The sequence below is a fragment of the Nannobrachium achirus genome (assembly GCF_963921795.1).
Source record: "Nannobrachium achirus genome assembly, chromosome: 2".
NCBI lineage: Eukaryota > Metazoa > Chordata > Actinopteri > Myctophiformes > Myctophidae > Nannobrachium > Nannobrachium achirus.
In genome coordinates, this window is record NC_137811.1 from 12823712 (window position 1) to 12850071 (window position 26360).

Consider the following 26360-nt stretch of genomic DNA (forward strand, 5'->3'; position numbering starts at 1 on the left):
TGTGTGTGTGTGTGTGTGTGTGTCAGAGAGCGCGAGAGAGAGAAGAGGGGGGAGACACCCTCAGTCCCCATCTAAAATAAAATGTAGCCTAAATACAGAGTAAAGGGTTAACATAATGTGTATGTACTGTATGCATGTGTTAGTGCTGTGGTGCATGTAGATGGTCATGTCATTCCAGCACCAATGGAGACCTCCGAGGCGTTGCTGCCCCCTCTAGTGGGTGAGTGGACACCTTGCATTTAATTGCATTATATTATCCTTTATCCTTTGGCTGTGACAGGCTGATATTACTGTAATTGCATCTTTAAGGCCTATAGGTGATTCTCAGCTATGTAGTCTACTGTAGCATATTTTCTAACTGCACAATTTTGGTAATTTGGTGATGGCAAGAAACACCACTGCCCTCAACACTTCCACCAGAAAGTGCCCATAACATAGCTCACAGCTCTTCTTCTTTCTTCTAGGCCAAAGAATCAGTGACGCTAGGGTTAATGCACAGGTTAACGTGTTTTGCTCAGGTTCAACAGGTAGAGGGGAAGAGATGACGACTGACGTGGAAGGAGCAAAAGATGACGGAGAGAGAGAGCAGGAGAGACACATGGAGAGAGAGATGGAGGCTGCAGGTACAGATGTGGTGGAGGGTGGAGGAGTGCCTATGGAAGAAGAGAAGAATGAAAGAGTGTCAGAGAGAGCAGGGGAGAAGATAAGGAGTAGATGTCCCTCTGGTTGGAAGCTGTACGGAGGCTGCTGCTTTAAATATGTGTCGACATACGGAAGCTGGGCTGAAGCTGAGGTAAGACTGATCTGGAGTCTAATGTTTATTAGGCTATAAGATGGCAACATTTCTGTTTACTCACTATGTCTCAGTGTGAGTAGGCTAGGCAGAGCTTTTGGTAGTTAGTGTGGTTACCCTGTCCGACTTTATTTCGATTATTATTATTATTATTATTATTACCATTATTGTTTCTAGAGTAGGCCTAACCCCAAAAGTCCACTGAGTTCAATGGAGGTGTAGTGCCCTGTTCTATTCGGTTCCTCAAACTGTATAGAAATGTTGACCGGACTTTCTGATTGGACAATAATGGATTTGAGGATCGGTCAAGCTTCATGTCACAATATGTAATATAAATAGGCAACCACACTTGCAATTTCCCAGAATTGCACCTTTCTAGTTTCTATTAGCTTGGAATCCCCTTTGAAGATGCAATTGCTAGGCAGATGTCAGCCCTCCTCTGGGACACAGAACGAGTATGGAAATGGTGCCATCTTATAGTGAGCATGAGCATTATGAGGAGTCTGAGGACCAATAATATGAAGATAAGGTTGAAAATGGGCAAAGCGTTCCTTTAAATAAATGCTAAACTACTTGATATAAGAAAACTATTCATGAATGTACTGTCTAATGTGTATTGCAAAATTCTCGTTTTGCAGTACATTATTATGACCACATTTGTTGAATCCATTGCCTACCGTACCTTAATCAGACAAGAACAATACAGAAAGCCAAGTAGGAATGAATGAGTAGCCTACCAGGCTATAGTGTAGGTGAGGGGGTAATCAGTGACTACGTAACCTGAGCAATTGGTCGTGGACACAGAACCCTGATTGGATCTAGCATTATACGTACCATTTTACTTCATCACAATGAATGAAACATTTTGCTGACATGCAGTGAAACAGCCCTCTGAATATATTTAAAAATATAATATTCCGTCAGATACCGGTAGTTCATTGCACCTCTCTGTGTCTCAATGCAGAGGTACTGTTTGATCCAGGGAGGCCACCTGGCATCAATCCAGAGCGCTGCAGAGAATCGCTTCCTATGGGGGATTAGCCATGGTTACTCCTGGATAGGAGGCTCTGATGCAGGACAGGTGAACGAACAACGGCCAAGCAAAATGGCTATTTTATGCTATCCTCGCTATTTATTATTATTATTTCTAACACCTTCTCCCCCAAGCAGCGGGGATAACATTGTGTTTGATATATCATTTAAGCCCTTTGCACACAGGACAGTTGCGTTTTTTTCCGTTTGTGGCATGAATAAAATGCATTGGATTTGGTGTGCAAGGCTGTGCGGAATCGGCGCTGCGGATCCAAAAACGAGTCATAAAAGGAGTGATGAGTTTTTTACCGCATGCGACAAGACGCACAAATCGAAATGGGTTCGATCGAGAAAAAAACGCACGGCGGCAGCCACTCGTCGCACGGCTAATTCGGAGCCGGTGTGCATGAGGTCATAGAGAATCATTGTTTTCTTTTCAAAAAATAATATTGTCCGTTTTATCCGTGCGGTTAAACGCGCCTGTGTGCAAAGGGCTTTAGCGTTGCTTGCTTACACCAGTGGTTCTCAAATAGAGATACGTGTACCCTTAAGGGTACACAGAGGTACTACAGGGGTTACGTGTGAGAAAGTGGAAAATGGAAAATTGGACACAGGAGTAAATGTGCCAGGATGCTCTAATTTCAAGTCTTTCACTCTCTTCTTATTTGTAATGTTATATTCTTCAACATATTCTTCATAAGGTGGGTTATCATTCATTCATAGCTTCAGGTGGATATGTCCAAAACCGCTACTTTTCAGGAATCAAATTCAAAAGTTGCCAAAATAGCAGATCTACAAGCTCAAAACGGAAAGTATTTTTAGCTTGTAGATCTGTTATATTTGCTACTTTTGTATGACACTGTATTATGGCAAAGCAGGGCATCAATCTCCAAAATATGGAGATATGAGGTTTCTGCCTGACTGCAACGATATGCTAGATATAGCTTTCTAAGCAACATGTTGTAGTCCGGTTAATTGATCCAGAAAAGTTTGAGAACCACTGGTTTACACAACATTTCAATCCCACTAACATACTCTTCATTTGGCTTATAGAGACTGAAAAATATTCCCAGAAACCTGCAGTGCATAATGGCAATAGATAACATCCTACCCTGTTGAAATTGATGAATTAACTTCACATTCTGCTACAGGATGGAAACTGGTACTGGACTGATGGGACGAGATTTCAGTATCGGAACTGGGCCGCAGGGCAGCCAGACAACGTGGGAAATCACCACTGTTTGGCGATGAACGTGGAAGGTGAATGACCCTGTTTATAATTACTAACCGTAAATGCATGCATGTAAACGTTAAACTACCCTATGAGTTTAGTGCATGCTTAGCCTACAGCCGACAATTTATCAAGGCATACAGTATGTACTGTAAGTTGTGTCTGTCTGTTTGTCTGTCTGTCTGTCTGTCTGTCTGTTTGTTTGTTTGTTTGTTTGTTTGTTTGTTTGTTAGTTGGTTTGTTTGCATGTTTGTCCGATTCTAAAAACGTCTTTTAACAGTTTTGTGAAAATCAGTGATTCTCAAAATTGCATTTGGCCATGGACCACATGTTCCAGGGACCTCCAGAAGCGAAGAGTTCAGTTAAAAACGTTTGCTTAAAAAAAAAGAGCTTGTAGCTCTGCTATTTTCTTTTCTTTTTTTGTTCTTCTTCTTTTTTTTAACAACCAAAGTATAATGACAGATGTTCTCCTGTATTGAATGGGTAATATTGACATTGTATTGATTAGGGTGTCTCTGTGCTCAACAGGGAACCAATGGGGTGATGAGTTCTGTGCGAGACGCTTACCCTCCTTCTGTGCCAGGAGGATCTGAGTGATCTCTGGTGACATCACAGTCACAGCCTGTGACATTGGCATTGAGATTATAACGCGCAGATCAAGATTCAGGATGACACTAAAACATTTTACAACATCAACTACGATTATGTGCATAGCTGCAAGGGCACTGTCTACTAGGGCCTTGACTAAAGACATTCTTGACTAATAATCAATATAATTTGTCAACTAATTGATTAGTTTATTTAATCTACAAAACATTACATACATATCTAATGTTGATTCATCAATGACTATAATTGGCTATCATTAGTCTATGTACAGTACATACATTGTTAGAATTAAATGGTTCAACAACAGCTCATTATTCTTTAAGAATTCTTTCATTCAGAATGGACAAATGCATTGCAAAAATGTTAATCAACAAACTTGGTTTGATAAGACCAAACTGAGAGATTAATGGATGATTCAACTATGAGGCAACATCCAGAATGTGGATGAAGAATGTTTTAAAACCTACATACTACTACTAATATTAAGATAATTGGACATTAACTGGCTGGCGTACCGTTCTGGGAGGTCCCAAACTAGATGACCCCCAGAAAGGGGGTGGGGGTCCGGAAAATTTGGCACCCATCATTTTCTCATAGTTTGACTCTATAGAACCAAGATCTGCAAAATAAATCTATTTTAGCACAAAAGTCCTACGGAAGTACACATCGTACCACACTAACTGTCAAAGTCACACCGCAGGAGAATTGCATTCACTAACATTTTCACACCTTTAAATCGACTGACCCCCAACTTTATTCGACTTACAGTCTGTATCTGAACAACATGTGTTGCCCGCTGTAGAGTACTAGCCTAGAGTACTAGTCTAGTTATGATTTCAAATAAAATTGTGACTTTAAATTACTTTTTTTTTCACTCCCTTTCACCCTGAACACTACTTACTCTTTTGTTGCCTTTTATTCAGTGTGACACCAATGCTAATGATGACAGAGCCAACAACAACTGGTTTGAATGGAAGTATGATCTGAATTAGCAGGGTTACTTTTAGGCATTTGGACTGAACTGTTTAATTCCTTGATATTTCTCATGGAGGCCAACAGAAGTCCCACAAGAAAGTATAAGATATGTGACCGGTGTCTGCCGGCAATACATGTGTCAAATCATCAATCAGCTCTCTCCAGGTCCAGTTCTACTGTGTGTAAGGCTTGTCCTCTGAAATGGCAGTAGAAAACAATTTGACACATTGCACAGAAAAGCCACTTGTGTACAGCAAACGATCTCAATGTCAACCACCTTGCAGGCAGGCAACCTTACAGTAAGAATAGGTTAGTTTGAATGTCTTTAATCTAACTCCATCTGCTGGCAGTGGTGGAAAAAGTACTCACATTGTATACTTAAAGTAAAATGATCAATACTGCACTGTAGACATACTCCGTTACAAGTATAAGTCCAGAATTCAAAATGTACTTGAGTAAAAGTATGAAAGTGTTTGCATCAAAATGTACTTAAAGTACCAAAAGTAAAAGTACAAAATGTTTGAAAATAGCCGATCTACAAGCATGTAGATCGGCTATTTTCAAATAGCCTCGGTATAAAATAGGGCTAAAGTGGTTTATGTTTGTTTTAACATATTATAATTAGCAAAGTAACTAGTAACTAAAGTTTTCAAATACTATAGTGGAGTAAATATTTGGATCCCAAATGTAGTGGAGTAGAAGTAAAGTAAAGTACAAATATACCTCAAAATTGTACTTAAGTACAGTACTTAAGTAAATGTACTTAGTTACTTTACACCACTGTCTGCTGGTTATCTGCCAGGCCGGACAGCCAAAGGCCAATGATTATGTTTTATCCCCTGTTTATCTGTTCATCTGTCTGTGAGCGGCCCATCCCCGGCACCGCTCGACCGATCAGCGTGAAACTTTGCCTCAGCGCTTATGGGACTCACCTGGGCCCAATTGGGTATGGCAGGGGGGAAAATAAAAGTTACTTTTAAATATAAATCCATGAAAGTCTCTTTGTCTATCTGTGCTGGTTATCATGTTGTTAAATTACAGTAAAATAACTACAAATGCAAAATGTAACAAAATGGTCACTTTAACAAGGTATTATAATTATATTCTCCACACTTGTAGGCTATTCTCCCAATCTTGACAAAATGGTATATTCCCAGGTTCCGCAGGTCAGCTGCACACTGCACAGGTGTACAGGTAACATTTTATTTTCTTCTTCTTCTTTATTTTGGTGGCCCACTGGCCCACCCTAGTACAGATGCCTAGTCCAGCCCTGTCTGTATGTCATTCAGGACTGCACTTCTCTTGTTTAGTTTGCTGTTTAATTTTGGTTGTGCACAATAGAGTCTGACTGGTAAAGAGAAGTTGCTGGTTCCCCCCCTGAGCAAGGCACTGTTGATTGTTGATATCCTTTTCATCACTGATATCCTTTAAAAGCCTTAGTTGTAGTTTGAATACGATTATGCGGTTGCTATAAATATTGTTTCGTTGCTATTGTGTTTAAGTGCTAAGTCCTAATAAAAACCAAAAATAATATATATGAATAACCTATGTACTCTTTAAGTTAAATATACTGTGCTCATTTGCTATCATGTACTTGCGTGGAAAAAGTGTGATCTGAGGGTTTGACAAATTATCTCACTGCACTATTTGGTTGTATTTAAGGCTTTTTCCATCAGTTAGGCTCCTCCCATGCAGTTTAATAGCAACTACTGCTCCTAATGGTTAGGATGGGCTTTAATTGTGCCCACTGCTCCAAATAGGAAGGGTAAAATACTGTGCAAATGTACAATAACAAATACACCAACAACAATAGCAATATCACATAAAGAGGGAAAAAATTACGTTGCACAAAAACAATAAAGGTAGTGCAATGAAGAAATAAAAAGTAAAACGATTAACAACATGTTTTGTTCCAATTAATTAATGAATTAATGTAACTGAAGTGCAAAAATAAACTGTTTTATAAATCTCTGTTATACTTTAGCAAATATATTGAAAATAACATTTTAACCCCATTGGAGTTGTAAGATTTCAAAATGTACCTCCTCTGACAATGATTAAACTACTAGACAATCCAAGCACGATTTACACCTTTAAAAACACAACAGATTGTTCAAATGGCGAATGCTGTGAGCTTGTAGATCTGCTATCCACAATTTTTGCACGACCCCGGTGTGCTTTGAAGTATAAAATAACACTGAAGTGGATAATCGATTCAATGATACATAAAAAAATAAACATACTTCTTGATTATTTGATTAAATAATAGAATAAACGCTAAGATAACAGTGTGATGGTTGCAGCCCTAGTCTGCAGCCTCTACGAGTACAGAGTAATGTGATGTGGCGGGCTCTGTGCTGTAGGCCACTGTAGGGAACTCTAGCGTCTTCCCCATCTGACACAGGATGGCCACACCCAGCGCTGAGTCCAACATCTAGCAGAGACAGAGAGAGAGACAGAGATAACAATAATGATTAACAGACAGAGAGAGAGAGAGAGAGAGAGAGAGTAGGGCATAAACGAATATAATAGTGATTTTTAGTATTCGAATTATTCGACCTCAAAGTATTCGAATAGTCGAATATTCGACAAGACTGGCCAAACTGTCAAATATTAAGTAAGCAAGAGGCAAACATTGTGAAAATAGCCGATCTACATGCTCACAACGCCTCGCAACGCGAGGCGTTGTGAGCATGTAGATCTGCTATTTTCACAATATTTATCTGCGGAACCGAGTCACATTAAATGTAATACCTGCAATTCCAAGTGCTTGTCAGGGTGGGGGTCCCCAGTTCAAATATGTTTATTTTGGGGGTCACAGCCTAAAAAGGTTTGAGAACCCCTGGTAAAGAGCATTAACAAATTCATCCACCAGGGGCATTGACAACTCATTCTTATGACTTACGATATATTTTTTTAAAGAGAAAACAATGAAAAATTAAAATAAGCGAATATTCGACTTTGGTGAACAACATCGAATAGTGACTTTGATATTCGAATATTCGAATATTTGGTGAATGCCCTACTAGTAAGACGCCTCAGGGCGACATGCGACCTCACTCTAAAGGGCGACGTCATGCCAATTCTTGGCCATCTGGCCAGTGATGTATATCGGACCAGTTACCCATATATGGAGACCCCTGCATGATCGTCAATGTTATGTCAAAACAAATATGGGCAAACATGGGCTTTCCCAGATATGTCCTTAATATTGATGACATTGGGACAGGGATCTCCATATATGGGCATAAAACATTTGTAAATTAGTAAAGCCAAGCAGGGCCTTGGCAAGTTAGGGCCCGGGTTTGATGCCTGGGGATCTCCATATATGGGCATAAGGGGGTACATCATCTGGGAATGCCCATACTGTATATGGACTTATTATAATACAGTCCAGAGTAACAGGGCCTGTAACACTGTGACTGATGCTGGGGAAGAGAGACAGACATGTAGACAGACAGACAGACAGACAGACAGACAGACAGACAGACATGTAGACAGACCTTGAGACAGGCAGAGAGACATACAGTGGACTAGATTCCTACCCAGAGCAGCATGAGTCCCAGTGATGTTGCGATCAGTATATCAATGGCCTGAGTCACTTTGGAGATCAACATTGGGATGCATGGCTGGAAAATAAGAGAGATGCAACACTTTTATCTGCGTCCAGATGTTCAAATCCGAATCATTATGATGTCACCACTACTAAATCCTTATTTCTGCGTAGATGCTGGCAGCATCACATTGGAGCAGTATTACGGTAATCACCAACGTTATGGGGGAATATGAGATTGTTATTGACAATTATGGTGTAAAGTAACTAAGTACCTTTACTTAAGTACAATTTTGAAGTATTTTTTACTTTACTGGAGTTTTTCCAATTTCCAATGTTTTTACTTCCTTTACATCTCGGATCCAAATATTGTACTTTCAGTCCACTACATTCATTTGAAAATTTTAGTTACTAGTTATTTGCAGAAATAAATTATAATAATCATAAAACATAAATGAACCACTTTAGTCCTATACCATGGCTATTTGAAAAAAAGTAAAGTAGCCTACAGATACTCCAAAAAATAAACCTTGAATTCTGATGACATGGTGGAGTATGTCTCCACCTACAGGACAATTTGTGTAACTTGCAAATAGAGCATAATGTGCACAATTTGAAATATCTCATTCCTATACTGTACCTTCTTATAAATCATGATGCTCACACCATTGCTCTGCTCATATAGACTGCTGTTCTTGGGGGCCAGCACCTGCAACAAGCATGAGAAAGAAAGAAAGAAAGAAAGAAAGAAAGAACATTATAGGAAACATTACATTGCCTGCCTTCCCTGAGTTCCATTAGACCACCAGAGAGACGGGTGACAGCCGGAATGTATACGGCACCCGGGAGCAGGTTGGTTTGGCGCCCCATTCTGTGTCTTCCATGAGGAAGAAGCCCAACAAACCCACGGTAATAGGCGTTTAGGAGGGCCATTCAAGCCGCAAGCGGAGCCTGCAGCACCATCGTTGCCTAGGTGGAGCCTGCAGTACCATTGCGGCTCAAGAATTCACCACTCCTGAGTGAAAAGTCTGGTGCTGGAGTCTGGTGCAACGCACAGGTCCTGGACCTGGTGAGAGCAGGAGTGGACCTGGTGAGACGTAGGAGGGGCCCGGACAGGAGTCAATCCACATAGCCTAGTCCTTCCAAGCACCAGATGTCCTCTCCCAGTCTTGGCAGCTGGGTAGCTACTGGGACGTAAGTCGGTACTTGATCCCCGGCTGGGTCACCCGAGTGATGATGTTGCGAGACCCGAAACCCAAATGAGATTGGGCTACAGGATACGTCCCAGGTGCATCCATGCAATGTTTTTTTGTCATGTTTGTTGTTGTTTTCATAGATTAGTAGTCTAGGGTGTTGTGAATGTATTTATTATAGCTTTTATTTGAGATTGTCTGGGCACTTCTCAGTTTGTTTTTGCTACTCACACGATAGGACACATGTGACTGAAAGAGAGTATATAGCTGAGGTGGTAAACCCAGCCACTGTCGAGTATATTCAACATTGAACAAAAGGCCAAACATCACCAATGCAACTAGTCGCAACTCCTTGCCTATATGTGGATTATACCAGGGAAAAGTGACTTGGATTTAAATGTAGCTCTTCCCTGAGACTAGCTGTGGGGTTAATGGATAATGGTTGCAAGTATAGTTGCAACTTGGTATAGTTGCAAGTAGTTGCATGTTGCAAGGAGTTGCATTGGTGTGGCCTTCACAGCTGTACGATGTAACTGAGCAAGTGCTGAAGTGTTTACCACTGAGTTCAGTATCAAACCCAACTAAACCGAACCACTCACACATTCGCTCAGGGGCTTCTTGGTGCAGAGGCAGGACTCAGGGATGTCATAGCCCCAGTCCTCGTAGCCCCTCTCCAGTCCACAGCAGCCAAGCTGAAAGACACACAGGGACAGAGCATGCAGTTATGGACTGTAGTTAAAGGCCCAGTTCACCTCTGGGACAACCAGATCTTATTTTATTGTCGTTTGGGACATGATCAGCACAATCCTGAGTTATGTTTTGTGTTCAATCTGTGTTTTGAGATATTTTAGTATTTCAGCATGTACTAGTGATGCATTTTGCATCATCAGTGATGTGTTTTGCATCATATGATGCAAAATGCATCACTAGTACATGCTGAAATACTAAAATATCTCAAAACACAGAGTGAACACAAAAAATTACTCAGGATTGTGTTGATCGTGTCCCAAACAACAATAAAATAAGATCTGGTTGTCCCAGAGGTGAAGTGGTTCTTTAAAGTCTGACCATATATCAGTTGGCAGATTTATCCCCCCTTATTTGAAAGAAAGAAAGCACAAGATCCCTACTGAGCCAGGACCTCAAATTTGGGCCATCAGTATTCAGTACCATCTGGGGAGAATGTTTCTCATAGTGATTCTTTTGGATGGAATACAGCCCTAGTGCTCGAACATATGATAGCATTGCAGCAGTGATATCTGTGATATCACTTCATAACCACATGCCAAAATACACTTTTTACATTTAGCCTATACCTGTACATACGTAGAACCGAAGCATGCTACTTTAAACTGATGATTCTCTCTTTTTGAAAAGCGTTGGGCATTGCTCAGACTATATGTTCTCTATTAGGCTGGCAGTACAACACAGTGACTATACATTACACAAGATGTACTTCTGTTCTCAAGATGTTACACAAAGGTTTATTCCTCTGGAAATAACCTAAAGATTTAATACCATGATTACAGACATAGATTCTACCCTACCCTACCCTAACACACACATACACACATGTACGCACGCACGCACGCACACACGCACGCACGCACACACACACACACACACACACACACACACACACACACACACACACACACACACACACACACAGGAACAGGAACATGTACAGGATGTCGACATGACAACTTACAGAGTCCTGTGCATTGTACAGTATGGTCTTGCCACCGCTGCTGGCATTGCTGAGCGGTGTCAGGGCCTCAGAAAACATGTTGATGCTCTCTACGGCCTGTGGAAGAACAAACAAAATCATTTATGTACATACCGGTATGTACAGTATACAGTAGGGCATTAACAACTTGTGATTTTTGCAAGTCGACTCGACTCAGTAAAAAGTTGAGTTGAAGTCGACTTTATCGTTTGATGACATCACACACGACCCCCAATTATTTTGGGGGGTCCCCAGATGATTAACTTAATGTGAAACATTGTTTTCTCACTCAACTGTAAACAAACCAACATAAAGTTTAAGTATATAGAGGGTATCTTCACATTTCTAAAGGGACAATTTAAGGACTTTTTAATACCTCTAAAATGACAAATTAAACATTGTCCAAATTGTCAAATATATAGAGGCAGAAATTGTGAAAATAGCAGATCTACATGCTCACAACGCCTCGCATCGCGAGGCGTTGTGAGCATGTAGATTTCACAATAGAAAGTTTTTTTTTTTTTCAACTTCGACTTTCGATGTTCTCTGGTGGGAGTCGACTTGTGTAATGAAGTCGACTTTTTCGTTAATGCCCTAGTATACAGTGTATGCATGTATGCGTGTATGTATGTATGTATGTACAGTGTATGTAAGTTTGTATATAGGCTATGTATGTTAACAGTTACAGTTTGTACCTTGTGTCGAGCCGGCATCTCTATCAGGAGGTCCACAAACAAGATGACACTGATCAGGGTCATTCCCACTGTGAACTAAACCACGTGCACGCATGCACGTGCGCGCACACACACACACACACACACACACACACACACACACACACACACACACGCACACACGCACACACACACACACACACACACACACACACACACACACACACACACACACACACACACACACACACACACACACACACAGAGAGAGAGAGAGAGATCAGGGAAACGTACTTCAACCACAGACCTAAAGTTATTAGTCCACACCAATGCAACTCCTAGCAACTTCCATTTGGGGATAAGTACGTTGTAGTTGCATTAGGAGTTGCGACTAGTTGCATTGGGCCTTAAAATAAAAGGATCTTGTATGCCAAGATACATCATACGGTAATCATGTTATAAACTCATACTCTATGTAGGCTACTGCGAGGGACTGGCTCTGGCTTCAATCAATCACTGATAGTTGAGGCATTACATTTTGTATACCGGTAACACTATTGTGAAAATAGCAGATACACAAGACTCACAATGCCTCGCAACACGAGGCGTTGTGAGTTTTTCACAATTTCTGCCTATAATATTTGAAAATTTAGCGAGAAAACAATGTTGCACATTAATCATCTGGGGACCCCCCCAAATTAATTTTTGGGACCCCCCTCGGGGTCCCGACCCACAGGCTGAGATCCACTATATAGCTATACAATGGTTCTAAAACTTTTTTTTCTCCTTCTTTTTCTTTTGTTTTTCAAGGACCACCATAACTCTGAGAGTGTACAAATGGAACCAAATGGACCCTCATTTGTTACAGATCCGTAAGGGTCCATTGCTTGATTATTACAGTGCTTGTAGATCGGCTGTTTTCACTAGTTTAAATCATTATTAAAATGATAAATACAAAACAAACGGTTTTGGACATACAAGGTTTCCACCCGACAACGACGAAATATAACTCAACTTGTCATGATCTGAAATGGCAAATCTTATAGCAGCAGTGCTGCAGCGCTATAGAGAGAGATCTTTTTCTATAGCGCGCAATGAGGGCCTCTCCAACTCTTTTTCCCGGGCTGAATCAGGGGCCCAGCACGTCCCTGGTTTTGGCCGAAGGAGAGAAAGAGAGAGTTGTATGTTTGTGACACTTACTAGTATGAGAGGCCATTTCTTCTCCTTGCAGACCCCAAACAGGCCGATGATGCAGAGCAGTAAGGTGATGATGCCCACAGCATAGAGGACTGATATCCCAGTGATAATTGAGGGATCGTCCATCTGGGGTTGACACATGAAACAAAATAATTCAGCCCTCCGTGTCCCTCAGGCCTCTATACTCTAGTGACCTTTCAGGGTTTTTTTTCTTTCCGTCTCTACAAAAAAGTTAAGTACAGTACAGTAGCAACTACTGGAAAAATATACTGTTGGCTAATAGAATATGCCAAACTTTATGCACATGTACTGTACATTTGAGGATGCTCTTTTCTTTTCTCTTTGCTCTTTTGCCTTTTGCACTTTTCTTATCTTTGTCTTATTATTATTATTACCCCTTTTAGATTATTATTATTTTTTAGATGTGGTTTGCTGTTATTATATTGTTTGCTGTTTTTTTTAGATACACCACCGCATTGTCTGAAGGATGCCAAACAAAATAAGTTTTACTCTTATGTACCTGTACAAAATACGTAACAATAAAGAACAACCTTGAACCTTGAACCTTGAACAATAAATATATTTTCTGAAAATAGACGATCTAGAACAGGGGTTCCCAAACTTTGTTGGCTCTGGGCACCCCTATAAATTTTTTTTTTTTTTCATCCAAGGCACCCCTGCATTATATTCATAACTTTCACTCCCAGCACCTTATATTTATGGCATATTTTTGCGATTATTGTTAGCGAGGAAAAGTTTAGATAATGGTCATTTTGGTTAGAACTGACTGAAAATATCTTTGTACTTCAAGTTTAAAAAATTAAAATGATAATAAATATGTGTCCAAATGAATTCCAAATATTATCACATTATCTCGCGGCACCCCTGGACTGCCCCGGCACCCACTTTGAAAATCCCTGATCTAGAAGCTCACAACGCAACGAAACGGCACAAACCCACACACATCGGTGATTTTGAGGTTCTTGGAAGCCGTTTGGTCCAGCCGAATCCCTATGCCAGCACACATGACAGGTTTTTAGGGCAATTGGTCGGACAGTGCCGGAGGTTTGTCCGGGACAGTCAGACATACACAAATGGTAATTTATAGATAGATGTAGTGAGGATTTTGCCCTCACCCCTCATTCTCTCTGTGATTCTACAGAGCTTTTCTCTGATGGTTGTGTGGCTCAGGAATTAGAACGGCCGCTTGGGAACCGGAAGGTTTTCAGTTCGATCCCAGACTCCCCCATGCAGAGTTGAGTGTCGAAGTGTCCTTGAGCAAGATGCTGATCCCTAATAGCTCCTAATGAGCAGGTTGGTGCCTTGCATGGTATGAATGTGTGTGTGAATATAGTAATGGAAAATATTAATGTCCGGTCACTGCGGTCAGGGTGAAATGTTGAGAATTTATTAGGAAGATCTCAGCATATTAACAGCATTCACAGCATCAGAGTTCTGGCCTTCATGACCAGAGCATGGGCCCCGTGGGGCAAGATACCTTCCTGAAGTGTCATAATGGACACCGTCCATGGGAGCTTGTATATCTGCTATTTTTCAATAGTTGAAGCACAAACTACTGTGTAATAATGCGTTCCCAGCCTAAATAGGTTAAACCCCCTCCCTCTAGAACATTCATGGGGGGCCCGCAGTCAATCCTTGTACCCAGGGCCCAGAATTTGGTACGACACCTTTGCCTCTTACATAAAGATGCTCTCCCTAAATGGACATAAATATAAACACGCTATACGAGGTCACGGTAGGAAAATGCTGACTGTCGAGAGAGAGTGCATTTAAGACGTACAGCCACAGGCTTGTTTGCTGGAGGACATCAATGGCATCTCTGGATCATCCAAAAGAGAACGGGATGGTGTTTTCTGCTGGTGTTTCAGTCCGAGTGTATCAAAGGGTGCGTTCGGAAATGCGCACCGGGTGTGTGCTCAGTGTAGTGAGTGCCTAAACCTAACCCTAATCCTAACCCTAACCTCAGTAAAACTATGCCTAACCCTAACCCTAACCCTAACCTTAACCTCAGTAAAACTATGCCTAAACCTAACCATAACCCCTAACCCTAACCACAAACGGGCGCATTTACGAACGCACCCTTTGATACACTCGGACTGAATCACCAGCAGAAAACACTCTCCCAAAAGAGAACAGCGTAGCAGAAATAGGCCTTGACATGACGGCAACAGGAGCTCTGAAAAGACCCCTGCTGTGAAGGCAACCCTTCTATGTATGGCCAAATTGGTTTAGACAGAAAATAAATGATTTGGAACAGATTGGCATTCTAAAATTACCATTACAGAATGGGTTTGTACAACAATCAATGTAAAGCGCCTTGGATAACGGCGCTATATAAATGCACCATTTACCATTTTATAATGCAGTATGTACTGGTGAATGGAGTACAATGAACCACAATGTAAACCTTGTTAAATCCGTTTAGCATAACCGTTGTCTGTACTTCCTTCCCTGTACAGTCAACTCAAAATGTAATGAAGATGATTTGTGAGGTCAATGACCTTGACCTTACTCCTAATGGTAAATGGTGCATTTATATAGTGCCTTTATCCACACACACACGCACACGCACGCACGCACACGCACACGCACGCACGCACACGCACACGCACACGCACACGCACACACACACACACACACACACACACACACACACACACACACAACAACAACAACAACAACAACAACAACGTGCTCATCAGGAGCAGTGAAGGGTTTCAGTGTTCGTTGCTCAAGGATACTTTAAGCTAAAACAAGGCTCGATCCGGCAGGTGTCCACTCTAGATCCTGGCATATAAAAGGAAAGGGAATGCATGTTTCTCATCCTAACTAACACTTATATAATACAATGTCTTTCACGTTCCATGCGCAGTAACTTTTGGACTTGTTTCGGGTGATCAAACATAGCATTCCTCTAGAGGTTTGTTTGTCTTTTTCATCTGGTAATCATTGGCAGTAATCAATTGAGCAAACAAAGACTTGTGCTTACGCAAAAGAACCCATGTTGTTACCTATCTGACTTCAGTGGTGTAAAGTAACTAAGTACATTTACTCAAGTACTGTACTTAAGTACACTTTTGAGGTATTTGTACTTTACTTGAGTGTTTCCAATTTCCAATACTTTTACTTCTACTCCACTACATCTCAGATCCAAATATTGTACTTTTACTCCACTATATTTATTTGAAACTAGTTACTTCGCAGATATTACATTATAATATTTTAAAACATACATTAACCAATTTAGCCCTATTTTATACCTAGGCTATTTGAAAATAGCAGATCTACAAGCTCACAACATGTCACGATGCGATGTGTTGTGAGCTTGTAGATCTGCTATTTTCAAACAATTTGTACTTTTACTTTTGGTATTTTAAGTACATTTTGATGCCAATACTTTCGTACTTTTACTCAAGTACATTTTGAAGTCCAGACTTTTACTTGTAAGGGTGCCCTCACACCAAAATACCTATGAGAGTGGAATCCGCGTTCCGCCAATGCATTTCAATGAGAAGGGAGCGTTTTTTGCAGAAATCCTCTGCTTGCATGAAACCGCTTCACTCTCATTGAAATGCATTGGCGGAACGCGGATTCCACTCTCATAGGTATTTTGGTGTGAGGGCACCCTAACGGAGTATTGCTACATTGCAGTATTGATACTTTTATTTAAGTAAAACATTTGAGTACTTTTTCCACCACTGTCTGACTTACAGTAATTGTACTTCTTGTATAGGATATACTTGTATACTTTGTATAGTCTACTTATCACTGCTATTATTATCTAGTATCTACAGACAAAAATCAACTCGTCCTAGATAATTTGCCCTCCTGGCCCCCAAACTGTGGAATAAACTCCCTGTCGCACTTAGAACTACAGACTCACTCCCTAGCTTCTGCCGTGGACTGAGGACTCACCTCTTCAGACTCCACCTAAACCCATAGTACTACTGTAACACTCCCCCTTCCCTCGGTGACCATACATGAAGCTAGATAGCATTTTAGGGTTTTAGAATAGCTTTTTACTGATTAGGTGCGTGCATGGTCTACCTACGTATGTTATTATTTTTTCTAGATTGATATTCCTATGCATTTGTTGTATTGTTGTTGATATATTGGCATATTCTCTTGCTTATTATATTGATGTATTACCTGCTTATTGTAAGTTGCTTTGGATTAAAAGTGTCTGCTAAATGCCTAAATTGTAAATTGTTGTTGGTTCTGGCTTTAGCTTTTCTTTTTTTTTCCTGCTGTACTGCTATTGGCAAGTGAATTTCCCCCTGTAGGATCAATAAAGGTCTATCTAGTGTGTTTATTGACACAGTGGTGGAGAAAAGTAGGCTACTCTTTTTCTCCTTTTTTCCAGCAAAAGTATCAATACTGCAATGCAGAAATACTCTGTTAAGTAAAAGTATTGGTATCAAGATATATACTTAAAGTACCAAGAGTAAAAGAACCGTTTAGGCAGGATATTCCATTTCACAGGATTCAAATGTATACTAATCTTTTGAAAATCAAAGAATCCTGCGTGTGAACATATGAACTAAAGCCCTACTTCATCATCCAAAAGTGTCAAAAAGCCAATTTTTGACAAGCACACAACGCTTCATGATGCGAGGCGTTGTGTGCTTGTAGATTGTCTATTTTCACTGAATAAATCGTCTTAAAAATAATAACAAAAAAAGGAAGAAACTATAGATTCTTGTAATACCAGTGGTGGAAAAAGTACTCACATTCTTTACTTGAGAAATACAGCAAAATATATACAAATACTATGTTACAAGTACAAGTCTGGAATTCAAATAGCTTTGGTATAAAATAGGGCTAAAGTGGTTAATGTATGTTTTATAACATTATAATTTATATCTGCAAAGTAGCTATGTAACCAAAGTTTTCATATAAATGTAGGAGAGTAAATAATTGGATCCAAGATGTAGTGGAGTAGAAGTAAAAGTATTGGGAATATCTAACAATACTCTGTTAGATATGGAAACAACTGTTTGTGGATGCTATTCATATCTTGCCATAAACAAATAATATTGCTTTCTTCTAGTGGAGAAATGGCCCTCATGTATCAGGCACGTGCAGACATAGACATCAAAGGGGGCTTGAGCCCTTCCGTCTGTAAAAAGTGCCCTCTCCAGACCATGAATACAAGTAGTGAAAATAGCCGACCTCCAAGTTCACAACGTGTAGCAGCCCCTGCCTCTCTAACATTTTCTGCACATCCCTGCTCTGTATGCTACAACATCAAGGTTAACTTGTTTTTGGACAATCTGCGTATGGCTCTGTTAGTGTCTTGCTGCAGGCCGAGGTCAGATAAGGATCCCTGAAGAACGGCGCCGCCTCTATATTATCTGACCCTTTGAATATCCACAGCGCCTTATGGTTGACCTAGCTACTTGGACTCGTGTGACGTCATACCATCCATACGCTACAGTGTGTAGAATTGACCAATAAGATGTTTACATGTGAAGTGTTTTTGTTATGTCATTGCGACCGTAGGCCGCAGTTAAACATTGTTCAAATTGTCAAATATATAGAGGCAGTAATTGTGAAAATAGCTGATCTACATGCTCAAAGCGCCTCGCATCGCGAGGTGTGAGCATGTAGATCTGCTATTTTCACAATAGAAAGTATTATTATTTTTTTTTTTTCAACTTCGACTTTCGACTTTCTCTGGTGGGAGTCGACTTGTGTAATGAAGTCGACTGAGTCGACTTGTCGACCTTTTCGTTAATGCCCTACTTTTACACCACTGTGTAATGTAGTCCTCTCTCTATCAGGAGCCGAGGGTTGTGTGTGATCTGCGTCTGGTTTTAGGGCTATAAGGAATGTACTGCTTGTGCAGCTCTGGCATGCACAGCTGTAGAGTTAGGATCTGACCTGACCTGGACCCTGACCCTATCAGATGACACTGAGGTTAAAAGGATTGCAGGAAGTCTGTCTCCTGTTCTGTTACTATAAGAGAATCACCAATTCTTTTAAACTCTGAACTGTTGTGTGTGCCTTATTGAGTCTGTCGTATTTGACCGGGTCCATCCACATTTCCCGGACAGCAGCTATCAGCGATCCTGTATGGACCAAAGATGATAGAGCCTTTCAGTCCGTAGTGCCTACAATCTGGCATTAGCCAGGCTTAGCCAGGCAATATCACACTGTGTGGATATATGGATATATCTCCCTTGTGTTAGCAATGACAGATAGAGTTTAGCTGCGCTATATAGGCTACTCTGGAATGCCCTTCCTGTGTGGCCTGTGAGCTGTAGCATCTGTGGATATTTTCCATACTCAGCTAAAAACATTATTGCTTCAACATGCATTTGGGGAAAGTTATTGAGCTTGATATGTGTTTGCTACTTCATTTTGTTCATTCGCTGAGATGCATTGTACAGTCAGTGTTTTTTGTTTTGTTTCTTATCATTTGTATGTTTCTGGCTGGTTTCTCTGTTGTATGTAAATCACCATGAGAGCTCGACATATGAATTGCAAATTGTGATTGAAGGCCATATCTCCATAAAGTGAAATGGTGTCAGTGTGGTGAACTTGCACGAAAACCGAGTGAGAGTGCAGACAGTGTGTGTGTGTTAGTTACCCTCCCAGCTGCGTGGTGGTATCCATGATTAAACAGAGTGTATGCTAACAGCAACGCACTGATGACCTGAAACAATAACAACAACAATTAGATCAACGACAATAACAATGACACCAGGAGGCAGATATGGCTAAAACATTTTTGTATTACTCCAACAGTTGTTGTCCAACATCATGCAAATCAGTACATAGGCTATTCTAGTCATGTTATTAAGACGGATCTGTCCAATTCATATTCCCAAGGGCGTCACATCACGTCACATCACGTCTTAAGCGAACATTTGTAACTCAAATTTTGCTTCTGGGGGGTCCCTGGAATTAAATATTTTGAGATGGGTGTCCGTGGCCTGAGCACCACTGACATAGAAACAGGTTTTTCAAAAAAAACCTTAGAAGGATTTGATATATTCAAAGACTTGCACAGATTTTCAAGATTTTTCAAAAATAGCAGATCTACAAGCTCGCAGCACGGCACTCTGTGCTTGTATATCTGCTATTTTTCCAATAGTTAAAGCACAAAATGTGAGTGAATCCTTGTACCCAGAGCCCAGAATTTGGTGCGACACCCCTGCATATTCCATCCTGATTGGCGAATGGCCCACAATAACCTACCTGACCTGGCGGAGACCTGTGCTCCACGGAACACTCTTTCTATTCTGATACTCTTGCAGTGACTCACTGACATACAGTAATTGCACAACATACTTCAGTGTTTCTCAAATGGGGGTACGTGTACCCCTAGGGGTACGCATAGGTACTGCAGGGGGTACTCGAGAAAATGCCCCCAAAAAATAAAAATAGAAGTAGGCCTCTAAATCACTGTTATTATGTTTAATGATGACACTTGGAGAAACGTGTTGTGAGCCTGATAGCTGCTAACCCAAATTATGGTACCAGGCAACTGGGATGTGTTTGAAGGATGTTTGAATGAAGTTATTGACATGAAAACTGGACTGAAATGTTATGGCCACAGTGTTGAACATAACCCTGTTCAGGATGGCACCATTTGTGATGGTTTTAATTGCAGTTTTATAAGGAAAACGTTTTTTTGTCCTGGGTACTTGGATTCAAAAATCTGGGAAAGGGGGTACTCAAGCCAAAAAAGATTGAGAAACACTGACATACTTAATCATTCACCAGTGTCGCACACCGGCAACAACAGCTCTACATGCTCACAAGCTTGTGGCGCGCTGCGAGCTTGTTGATCTGCTATTTTCAGGGATTTGAACCTGTGCCCCTTGCAGATACAGGACAGTTCATTTAATCACTAGGGCAAATAACATGTACTTCAGGGACGTGCACAGAATGTTAGAGAGGCAGGGTCTGGAATTTCCAAAAGGGACTTTTGGTGGAAGCACCAAAAATAGCAGACCTCCAAGCTCACAACGCGCCGCGCTGCGAAGCGCTGTGAGCTTGGAGGTCGGCTATTTTCGGTGTGTGATATCACACTAAACTAAACTAAGCATAAGCAAGTTAATACTGGAGATGTGGCGTAATGGCATGGATGTCTACACAGAGAGTGCAATTCTTTCAACATAAGATGCTGCATTCAAGTTCAGACAAGACGAGTTTGGACAAGGCAATTCTCCGCCTTCAGGTATAGCAGGGAAAGAGGACATTTGTATTTCTTTAACCATAGTAAAAAATGCATTCATGGTCTGGAGAAGGCACTTTTTACAGACGGATAAAAGCCCCCTTTGATGTCTATGTGTGCATGTGCCTGATGTACTTTTAACATGGTTTTACAAATATATTGTAAAACCATGTAAATAATGTCATCTGTATGGAAGGACAAGCATAAGAAACAGAACTACCCTATACTGCTCTACCAAGCCAGAGAACAAACTATATTTTGGACCCCAAAGGTCAAATTAGCCTTCATGATATTGTGGGATAAACATTTACCTCAAGAACAGACCCCACTCAAGGAACCCCGAGGGTCCCTGGGCCACACTTCCAGAACCACTGCCCCGGCCTAAGTTGTTCAATTTCAAGTTATTGATTAGGTTGTCCTTATTTTAATGCCAGTTTTGCAGGCTTCAAAAACACATTACAGGAGAGCACTTACCGCAAACAAACTGGTCAGGATAATGAACACTCTTTTCAGACAGACGTTTACTTTCCCCATGACTTTTCCAGTCAGTAAAAAAATGAATAAAAACAATACGGCTCATTGAATTGTGAGAATGAAAATGCAAAGCTCATTGTGTGGTCCCTGGCGTAACAGGCAGCTGCAGGCTTTATATGAGGCAAAGGGGAGGCCCGCCTTCATGTCATGATGTTTAAAGAGGGGAGGGATCAATACCACCATACACACACCCACCCTATATGGAGAAAATGAGAGAGAGAGAGAGAGAGAGAGAGAGAGAGAGAGAGAGAGAGAGAGAGACAAATTTATGAAAGAGATATTATTTGTGTGTTTTTCAATGTAAAAAGCCCCCCCCCCCATTATGCGCAGCCCCCCCTCGCCACAAGCCCAACTGTGATTAAACATATTTATGGATAATAAAAAAATAAGAAATATATATATATATATGCTATGTAAATCATACTATACGGACAGTCTGCATGTCACTGTGCTGGAAAGCATCTTCAGCCTCGCAAAAACCCCATCTGATCAGATTTGGATCTGTTTAATTATCGATACCCTAAGAGAGAGAATCTCGTTTGTTGTATTAGTATTATTCATTATTATTTGTTGCCAAAAGTCATTAGCCCCTGCACTCCCCCATGAAATGGCATGTATTACTGGCAGTGACTGGTTGATTGATTGATTGTTTGACTAACTGACAGTATACATTACGCAAGATGCACTGCTGTTTTCATGAAAGATGTTACACAAAGGTTCCTTCCGTAAATGACCTCAAGCTTTAATACTATCAATCAGGGGCGTCACACCAAATTCTGGGCCCAGGGTACAAGGATTCTGCGGGCCCCCCATGAATGTTAACTATTGAAAAATAGCGCGCTGCGAGCTTGTAGATCTGCTATTTTTGAAAAATCGCTAAAATGTGTGCAAGAAACTTATGTTTTCTATGTCAGTGGTGCTCAAACCTTTTCATGTGAAGGACCCCCAAAATGGTATGCATTTGGCCACGGAACCCCATCTCAAAATATTGAGTTCCAGGGACCCCCCAGAAGCAAAATTTGAGTTAGAAATGTTCGCTTAAAAAATACATATATATTCAAGGATTTGCACCCATTTTCACGCCTTTTCAAAAATAGCAGATCTACAAGCTCGCAGCGCGGCACTCGGTGCCGCGCTGTGAGCTTGTATATCTGCTATTTTTCAATAGCTAAAGTTACTATAGGGCCCCTGCACCTTGGGCCCTGGTAACTCAGTCTTACTTTCCTACCCCTTGTGACGCCCCTGCTATCAATAAACCAAGGACATCACATTCCAAGAGATAACAAATGGTATTAAATGGGGGCCTAATGCATATGAACCTGCGGGGGTCCTTGAAAAATTTAAATAAAGTAGCGAATCACTGCTTAAAACAGACAGCAAACATTTTAGGTTGAAAGAAGACTATCAGGTGAGCAGTAAAAGGAAGGCCCTTCTATTTGTTCCTGTTTTCACCCTGTTCTTATGACATTTCTTTTTAGAAACTTATGTCATATTATGCTACGCAAATATGCAAATCTTTCCCCCTAAAGGGAAACGCACACCGGACGTGGGCGGCTGTGCAGTGTCGCGTCGCATCAGGGACTGACATTTTTAAAAGGGCTTTTTGGTGAAAATATTGAAAATAGCAGAACTCAAAGCTCACAACGCGTCATGCTGCGACGTGTTGTGAGTTTGGAGGTCGGCTATTTTCAGTACTTGACACCACATAAAACTAAGCATAAAAAAGGCAATACTGGAGATATGGCGTAACATCATGGATTTCTACACAGAGAGGGCAATTCTTTCAACATAAGATGATGCATTAAAGTTCAGGAGAGTTTGATTGATTGAAGACTTTATTAGAAGTTTGCATAGGAAAAGGTACAGTTTCATGACGGTACAGTTCACTGGTACAAGGTCTACTAAAAGGAGATCCATGAAAAGACTACGCTTATTTCCACTGGAAACCATTGAAGTATTAGTCAGGTTCACTATGTTAATGAAGGTTTATTCGTTGGAATTTTTTGGAGATTTGTAAAACTATACATTTTTGGAATCTTCAGAGCATGGGGAATCCAAAAATCTTTGTTTGCATTTGCACAGACACCTGCAAAGCTGCCATTTTGGACGTTCAAAATGGCCGACATAAAATACATAATTTGTGCTATCTTGGCTTCTAGACAACCTAGAAACTTAATTAAACATGCTAATCCTATGTTTTCTGGGTCAAGGAATCGAATGAAAGAATGATGGATGTAAAATGTTCTGGACCCCCACCCCCTTTCTGGGGGTTATCTATTTTGGGACCGCCCAGAACAGTACGCCAGCCAGTTAATGTCCGATTTTCATAATATTATAGTTGTTTTGTAGGTTTTAAAACATCCTGAGTTCATTTATTAGACTTTTAAAGCAGCCAGAATAACCTTTCTGACTTTTGGTAGGGGTCTTTCCTCACCTGGGACCCCCTAGACAGACCCCTGAGCCTATCTTAGTAATTGCTATCTCAGTAAATGTTAAATTAGATCATAATTGAAGCATAAAAGTTGTTGTAGCTAGGATCTGAAAACAAAAATGAGTAGTAGCAAATACCAGGGGTCTTCCACAGGGGGTCCGGGACCCCTGCTGGGTCCTCAGAGTTACTACAGGGGGCCCGCCAAATCTTGATGGGATCTTTTTTTTTCACATCTGAAACTGAAACTTTGAATGTTTTTATGTATCATAGGTCGCAGTTTACTATCAGAACCATCACATCTTGACCGTATCTGTCTGTCTGTCTGGACGGGTAACGCTTTTTTGTGGATTGACTCTAACACATCCCGCTCTGACATCACTGTGATGAAACCAAATCCCTTTTATGGACAACTAGGTAGTCATCCGGCAACAGCTCACAGCTGTGAAGCTGGGAGGAGTTCAGATTGACAATCAGGTTCACAGGAGGGGAGGGCGCGAGCAAAGTGTGGTAGAACAGGGGAAGGGCAAGGGCCAGACCCAGAATTTGACATAATGAAGGTATTGCAACTTCTCACTTTGAGAGTGCAGAACAACGTGTCCATTTATTGCACTGCACTCACACTGACAACACAACACACACACACACACACACACACACACACACACACACACACACACACACACACACACACACACACACACACACACACACACACACACACACCTCTTTGTTATTGTAACCCCAAAACCCTCACCCTTAAAGAGCCCATGGTCAATTATGCCCAAAAAGATTCACTACAATGCAGTCATTTCAGACGTGCCAGACATGCAGGATCTATTGTCTTCATCATTGTCATCTTCAAAGTCCAACCTAATAGTGTTGACACAGTCTCCATCATGGAGTGAAAGGCAGGTTATTTGAGCAGCTGCACCGTCCCTTGCAACCTGCTTTGCAGCCATATTTGATGAGCTCAAGTACTGCCTTTGGAGCAGGGAGGGCAAGACACCTGACTGGAACATACCCTCCACTCTCTGAATTCCATCTATTTTCTTCGATTGGTGTAAGCTCAGGGCAATTTGTCAGGTATGATTTATCCCGCATTGTGACGTAGTTGGCACAGAGGATATGTGGTAGCAGTGCAGCACGAGTTGGAGGTAGCATCTCACCCTCAAAGTTCTTTGACAGAAATAGTTCCCATCTGAGTAATCGCAGGGTCGCTGGACCTTTTGAACTGTAAACATGGCATGCAAAATGTTCCAATGACTGCAATGTTGATGGAAGCTCACCAATAATAAGCTCAGGAGGAATGGAACCCTTGCCAAGGTCCTGAAGTGGTTAATGACTTGGTCATCATCATCAGGCTTCAAGTAGGCATTGACCCATGTCTTTTTGGAGATTCCAACAAATGCTCTTCCCCATTTAGTAATAGAAAAATTGTGTAGGCCAAGGAACCCTTGACATTTGTGACAGCCAATAACTTGAACTTTCTTGAATATATCTATATCCATCGGTGGAGGACATCGGTGTCGGGTGACCAAACACATATGCCTTTCAAAGCACCATAAGCCGCAGATGCAAAGACTTGATGAGGAATCAGGGTATCAGCCTCTTCATGTATGTGCAGTTCCACAAAATCATGTCCCTTGATGAAGGTATCGTATTATGATGCCTACTTTGTCATACCTGACAAATTGCCCCAAGCTTCGATCAATCGAAGAAAATAGATGGCATTTAGAGAGTGGAGGGTATGTTCCAGTCAGGTGTCTTGCCCTCCCTGCTCCAAAGGCAGTACTTGAGCCCATTAAATTTGGCTGCAAAGCAACACAATTAGGAGACTGCTAACACAATTAGGGAGGACATGTACAGTATTGTAGTGAATCTCTTTGGGCATAATTGACCATGAGCTCTTTAAGAAGATAGGGTGAGGGTTTTGGGGTGACGATTAACAAAGAGGTGTGTGTGTGTGTGTGTGTGTGTGTGTGTGTGTGTGTGTGTGTGTGTGTGTGTGTGTGTGTGTGTGTGTGTGTGTGTGTGTGTGTGTTGTGTTGTCAGTGTGAGTGTTGTGTTGTCAGTGCAATAAATGGACATGTTAGTCTGCACACCCAAAGTGAGAAGTTGCAATACCTTAATCCCTGCAGTAACACCTGTCAACCATATCTGTCTAACACAAAAATGTTATAAATAATACTGAGAATACTAATAA

At 41.1% G+C, this 26360-nt stretch overlaps 2 protein-coding genes across 2 annotated transcripts; one reads left to right on the forward strand and one right to left on the reverse strand.

The window, feature by feature from the left end:
- Positions 1–541: 541 nt before the first annotated feature.
- Positions 542–3649, forward strand: LOC308296525 (galactose-specific lectin nattectin-like; the record flags this gene model as incomplete). The annotated part of the gene is made up of 4 exons (XM_080739820.1): positions 542–793; positions 1758–1874; positions 2977–3085; positions 3585–3649. 4 exons carry the CDS (start codon positions 542–544, stop codon positions 3647–3649), a joined length of 543 nt encoding a protein of 180 aa, XP_080595946.1.
- Positions 3650–5840: 2191 nt separating this feature from the next.
- On the reverse strand, positions 5841–21829 carry LOC308301322 (tetraspanin-8-like). The gene is made up of 9 exons (XM_080745270.1): positions 21667–21829; positions 19600–19665; positions 12990–13112; positions 11811–11885; positions 11098–11193; positions 9986–10078; positions 8834–8902; positions 8186–8269; positions 5841–7074 (listed from the first exon to the last, which is right to left on the reverse strand). Exons 1-9 carry the CDS (start codon positions 21724–21726, stop codon positions 6946–6948), a joined length of 795 nt encoding a protein of 264 aa, XP_080601396.1. The 5' UTR covers positions 21727–21829; the 3' UTR covers positions 5841–6945.
- Between the last annotated feature and the right edge of the window lie 4531 nt (positions 21830–26360).